The sequence below is a fragment of the Crocodylus porosus genome, unplaced genomic scaffold, assembly GCF_001723895.1.
Source record: "Crocodylus porosus isolate Cpor-Errol unplaced genomic scaffold, CroPor_comp1, whole genome shotgun sequence".
In the NCBI taxonomy this organism is placed as follows: Eukaryota; Metazoa; Chordata; order Crocodylia; family Crocodylidae; genus Crocodylus; species Crocodylus porosus.
In genome coordinates, this window is record NW_017728893.1 from 301437 (window position 1) to 307021 (window position 5585).

Sequence of the window (5585 nt, forward strand, 5' to 3'; positions counted from 1 at the left end):
CCAAGTTCTTCACTAACCCAACTCTGCTTAGGCAGTTATATCTAATTGGATCATAACTAGGGACCTATCAAAATCAAGGAGGCAGGTAGGTGACTTCACAAGCCAATCACAAGTACCCAAAACCATTTTTGTGGTTCTTCATGGTGAGGCCTCCCCAAGCGGGCCCCGATCCTGCCCCGCGTCCTAGACCCCGGGGCTTTACCCCCGCCCTGCTCCAAGCCGCCCCCCCGACCCTGCGGCGCGGTGCGGGATTCGCCCCGGTCCTCACTGCCCGCCTCCCTCCGCGCAGCCCCGCGGCCCGGAGCCCGGGACGGAGAACAAGACCGAGGGCATGGAGTTCGCGGAGCAGCAGTTGCAGAGGCACGGCTGGAAACGGGGTACGGCCCCCGGCGCATCTCCCCGGTCCCAGCTGCCGCGGGACGTGGATGACGGAGCAGGGCTGGTGCTGGTGGTATCCTCAGGGCTGGATCTGGCTGTCCTGTCACCCCGACTCGGCTGTGATGGAGCGGGGACTGCCTGGGTTGGGGACAGGAGCCTGGGTCTGGTCCAGAAAGCCCCATGCTCCTTGCACGCTCATAGCATGGGTGGGGAGAAGTGTGGGTGTGCAAGGGGGTGTCCAGCTGAGACCTTTCCAAGGGTGGAGGCTCCGCAGGCTGGCCTGCTCCAGAGCTGCACTGGGGGTCCTGCTGCGTCTCTGGCCCCCATCCCGGGCTGGTGGCAGATGGACCTGCTTTGGGGCAGGCTGGAGAAGCAGAGGCCCGTGATGGGGGGTCCCTGATTCAGCCCCTGCCTTGACCCTCCGTCCCCGGTGCTCTGCAGGCAAAGGGCTGGGGAAGAAGGAGAACGGCATCGCGGAGGCCATCAAGGTGAAGGTCAAGTGCGACAAGGCAGGGGTGAGTGAGTGGGCTGGGCAGCATCCGTGTCTAAGGGCCGCGTGCCTCGCACGGGCTGGAGACAGACTTGGGGGCACTTCGTGCTGCCCCCCCTCCAGCCCCAGGGCCACCTCTGCAGCTGTGTCGGCTCCTGGGCAAAGCTCTCGCTTCCGCCCCTCTTCCCTCCTTATCCTCCACCCTCGTCCTGTGTTGCCGAAGGGCTGCATCCTCTTAGCCCTTCCCTTCCCAACCCAGGTGGGCCATGACCCGGCTGAGCAGTTCACCTTCCACTGGTGGGACCACATCTTCAACAAGTCAGCCGCTAACATCGCCGTGGAGGTTGGGGAGGTAAAAGCGCTTGGCAGAAAGGAGTTGGGGCAGGGGACACTGGGGCACCAAGGGGGGCACGACTTGCCTAAAGCCGCCCAGTGGCGGAGAATAGAACCCAGGCGTCCAGCGTTGGCGCCCAGGCCTCGGACCCGGGAGTAGGGGCCAGATGGGAGGAGTGGGTTGTGGTTGTTCCCTTCCACCCCCTCACCCCCAGGACACCTGGGGTCTAGGGCAGCTGCAGCCATGGACCAGCCCTGCTGCCTGCAGGGGCATTTTGTTGGTGTCCTGTCTTTGCTCCGGTCTTGAGACTGCTAAAGGCTTTGGGCCATGTTCGTACAGCACCTTGCACCGTGGGTGGGGCTGAGCCTTCCTTGTAGAGGCTGCTGCAGCCCTAGTGCCTTGTCACTGCAACTGGGGTGGGGTGGGAGGTACGGACGTAGGGCTCCATCACAGTACATCTCCCCCTGGCAGGATGGCGTCCAGATGAAGACGCTGTCTGAGACAGAGGCAGGCATCAGCAACAAGAAGCCGCGGAGGCCGCCTGGTCCCGCGGGCATGGTGTACGGCCGCTTCGTGAAGGTACCCAGAGGCAGGGGCGGGAGCTCACGGAAACCCCCCTCCCATGTCCACTGGCTTCAGAATTGCAGCCACTTCTGGGGCAGACCACGCACAACAAGGCTGCACAGGGGAAGGCTCCCATGGTGCTGGAATCCAGCTGCCTCTAGGGTGAAGCACCGCAGCCTGGTTTAGGGAGAGGCAGAGGAAAGCCCTTCCCAGCAGGGGCTGCATGGGGGAGTCTGGTTCCTTCTTCGCATGCAAGAGGCCTGGTGCTCAGTCCACCGAGGCCTGGTGCTCAGTCCACCCTGCAGCACCACCCCTGGACTCTTGCGGCTCCCTCCAGCCCCCGCCCCAGCCTTGCTCTGAGGCGAGTCTAACCCCGGCTCCTGCTGGTTGCTGCTTCCCGACCCAGGCGGCCACACTGACGGCAGGAGGAGAGGAACCCGTGCAGCCGGCATCCTCATCGGAGAGCAGTGAGGATGAGGAGAAGCTGGACCTGTCCACTGCTGGGAGGTGTGTGTTTAAGGGGTGCCAGGGGCTGCTTTGAGTCCTGGGGCTACAGCTGTGCTTGGGGGGGCTGGGTCCTGGGCATTGCTATTGTCCCTGGGTGGATGCTGGCGGCTGTTTCTTGGTGTCACCAACCTGCCTGAGCCGTGAGACACTGGTTCCCCTGTAAATAACATCCCCGGCATGATCCATCTCTTGCTCCTCCTTGCTGCAACCATTCTGGCCTCTGTGCTCCATGGAAGAGAGGAGCTGGGGGCCTCTCCTGGGCCTGGTGGTCAGCTTTGAGTAGTCATGACCCCAGCCTCCAGCTGCTGCCTCAAGACCTTTGGGGAGGAGAGAGGGGCCTTTGGGCCGCAGCTGCCTGCCAGGGTGACCCCTTCGAGCTGAGCGCAGCCAGGGTGCTTTGCACGTGGCTTGACCACACGGCTGGGGCCAGGATGGAAACCTTGTCCTGCACTGCCCTCCGGCTGCGCGACCAGGTCTCATCTTTGTCCCCCAGGTTGACGGATGAGCAGCTGATCCAGGTCTGCGGGGGCCGCACTGCACACAAGTAAGTGTGGGGGGGAACCCCATGTGTCCTTGGCCTGTTCATGACACCCCAGGATCCCTCTTACCCCTCAGGCAGCTCTCTGCTCCCTGCCAGGTGGGGCTGGGGGGCTGCAAGGCTTCCCCATTCCAGCTCCCAGCCTGGAGCCCCTGGGCGGGGAGGGTTTCTAGGGGTTACTACCAATAGTTCCCCCCACCACAGGGCTGGAGCACAGGCCCTGTCCTCTGTCCACCCTCCTCAGGACAGTGCCTGGCAGAAAGCACTCAGCATCTGGGCCCATCGCCCAGGAGCTGGTGTCTGGTGAGCCCATACCGCAGCCCTTGCTCCTCCCTTGTGTAGGCAGACGCCCTCAGACTTCCCTCCAACAAGGGGACATATCTTGCTACCTTGGCAGTATCCTGCATCCTCCCTCTGAGCAAAGGGCTGGAGATCCAGCCTAAGGGCCTATGTGGGGGTGGGCAGGAGATACCTCAGAGCCACGTGGTGGCACTCAGGCTGGCAGGCTCCTGCTCACTCCCAGCCCGGTGTACTCTTGGCAGGGGTGCCCGGCACGGCTTGACCATGAGTGCCAAGCTGGCCCGGCTGGAGGAGCAGGAGCAAGCCTTCTTAGCCAAGTACCAGCAGAAAGAAGTGATGCCAACGGCCAGTGCCATGGAGTGCCAGCAGGACAGTGCCCTGGCCCCACAGGGAAGCTGTGCAGCAGGGCGAGAGAAGAGAGCCAAGAAGAAGCGCAAGAGATCCCAGGAGAGGGCAGTAGAAGATGAGGATCCCAGGAGCCCAGGGCAGGAGGATGAGGAGGAGAAAGCCAGGAAGAAGAAGAAGAAGAAGAAGAAGAAAAGGAGACGGGAGGAGGGGGGAGAGGATCTGGGGGACAAGGTGGAGCAGTCTGCTGCAGAGGAGCAGCCAACAGGGTGCCCAGGAGGCCTGGAGCAGGGCACTGCTCGGGACAAGAGGAAAAAGAAGAAGCGGCAGCAGGTGGAGTGAATGAGCCAGAGATGTCCTGGGGTGTTGCAGTGGACACCCAGGCCTGATCCTGGCGCTTGGTGGTAGCGGTGGGATCGGGCAGGTGCCCAGTACTGTCCCCTGGATTGGACCCAGGGCTATTGGACCAGTAGCCCGTTCCCCTCCTTCCAACCCTGGTGGGGTCAACAGAGATAGATGCCTTGTGGCTGTAAGAGTCAACATGGGGGCCCTTTCCTCCCCTGCCTGCCTGGCCAGGGTCCCCTGGCATTCAGATCTGAAGGCAGAGCAGAGCTGAGCCGAGTCAAGCCAAGGCTGGGTTTGCCCTGGATTTTGCACCATAAGCATGGTGGGGGCAGTTCAGTACAAGGGTTTTAAGTGAGAATAAATCTTTATTGCAGTGAAACAGGGGTGCACGTGTGGACAACAAACTGGGAACAGGCAAAATGCAGCATTCGGCACTGGGCTACTGGCTTCTACAGAGCAACTCTCCTTGCCACCCCCACGCACGTCTTGCATGGCTGAGCTGAAGCCGGCTGCTGGGATGTGAATGCCCCCACCACTGGCTTTGGCTTCTGTCCTCTGGTGCTGAGTAACTTTGGCAGGCTGGGGTCCCTGCTGTGCAGCAGAGAAGCCCTGGCAGCACCCCCTCCTAGCAGGACGCTTGCAGAAGTATCAGACTACCCTCCCCATTCTGCCCCCGCCCCCAGCTGCGCTACACTAGCTGAAGGATGCAGTCGGTGCCAGGATACGCTGGCAGGTTGAGCCCATGCTTCCTCTCCAGCGCCGCCGGCACAAACCTGCCCCCCAGGAAGTGGTAGCGCCCGGTGAAGTGCCGCGCTGCTGCTTTGGGTGCTGTGAGGGAGATCAGCATGTCTGGCTGGAGCCCGTCGGGGTGGCCCTTCTCCACGTCCCAGCCTGGAAAACACGTGGCGGGGAGGGAGTTAGTCTGTTCAGGGGCTTCAGAGCTGCCTTGACACCAGGAAGGGACCTGAGCAGATCATCTAGTCCGTCCCCCTGCCATTGGCAGGAAAGGATGCTGGGGTCAAATGACCCTGGCAAGGTGTCTATCTAACCTCCTTTTGAAGACCCCCAGGGTAGGAGCCAGCACCACTTCCCTTGAAAGTTGGTTCCAGATCCTAGCCGTCCTGACGGTGAAGAAGCGCTTCCTGATATCTAGCCTGTATCTACTCTCCATCAACTTATGGGTGTTATTCCTTGTTACTCCCAGTAGTGCTCAGGGGAACAAGGTCTCTCCCATTGCCTGCTGGTCCCCCTTAGCCAGTTTATAGACAGCCACCAGGTCCCCCCTTAGCCTTCTCTTGTGGACGCTGAGCAGGTTCAGGTCCCATAGCCTCTCCTCGTAGGGCCTGCCCTGCTGTCCCTGGATCATGTGAGTGGCCTCCTCTGGATCCAGGATTGACACATGATGTTTGGTGCCTGAGGCAGTCCTTTGTCAGCCTTACCCCCTAACACCAAGGTCACAGGCTTGATCCCAGGCTGGACTGGATGATCTCTCTCATTTCAGCACTTAGGAGGAGCAGCTTGTGCAGGCAGTGTGCACTATGGAGTGCAAGGCATTCTGGGAGTGTTAGTTTTTGAGGCAGAACTCCCCCCCTTTTTTTGTAGCCAAAGCCCATGTCAGGGGGTTAAAAACTGATTTTGGCAGCAAAAAAATAAGAGCAATTCCCATCAGCTCCAGCAGCAGAGAACGAGTGCACTGCAAAACTACAATTCCCAGAATGCTTTGCACTCCCAGACACGTGTTACCCATGCTGCAGCTGCAGCCTGTGCCCAGGAAGTACAGACTG

At 61.0% G+C, this 5585-nt stretch overlaps 2 protein-coding genes across 2 annotated transcripts in view; one reads left to right on the plus strand and one right to left on the minus strand.

Moving 5' to 3' along the window:
* Window positions 1–4180, plus strand: part of GPATCH4 (G-patch domain containing 4) — a 4374-nt gene extending 194 nt beyond the window's left edge. Inside the window, exons 2-8 of the mRNA XM_019555448.1 lie at window positions 290–377; window positions 820–893; window positions 1128–1220; window positions 1674–1781; window positions 2173–2273; window positions 2767–2817; window positions 3354–4180. Coding sequence (XP_019410993.1) covers window positions 290–377; window positions 820–893; window positions 1128–1220; window positions 1674–1781; window positions 2173–2273; window positions 2767–2817; window positions 3354–3798 — 960 coding nt within the window. The 3' untranslated portion in view covers window positions 3799–4180. The remainder of the gene's footprint in view (window positions 1–289; window positions 378–819; window positions 894–1127; window positions 1221–1673; window positions 1782–2172; window positions 2274–2766; window positions 2818–3353) is intronic.
* NAXE (NAD(P)HX epimerase) overlaps window positions 4147–5585 on the minus strand; it is a 3765-nt gene continuing 2326 nt past the window's right edge. Inside the window, exon 5 of the mRNA XM_019555463.1 lies at window positions 4147–4692. Coding sequence (XP_019411008.1) covers window positions 4490–4692 — 203 coding nt within the window. The 3' untranslated portion in view covers window positions 4147–4489. The remainder of the gene's footprint in view (window positions 4693–5585) is intronic.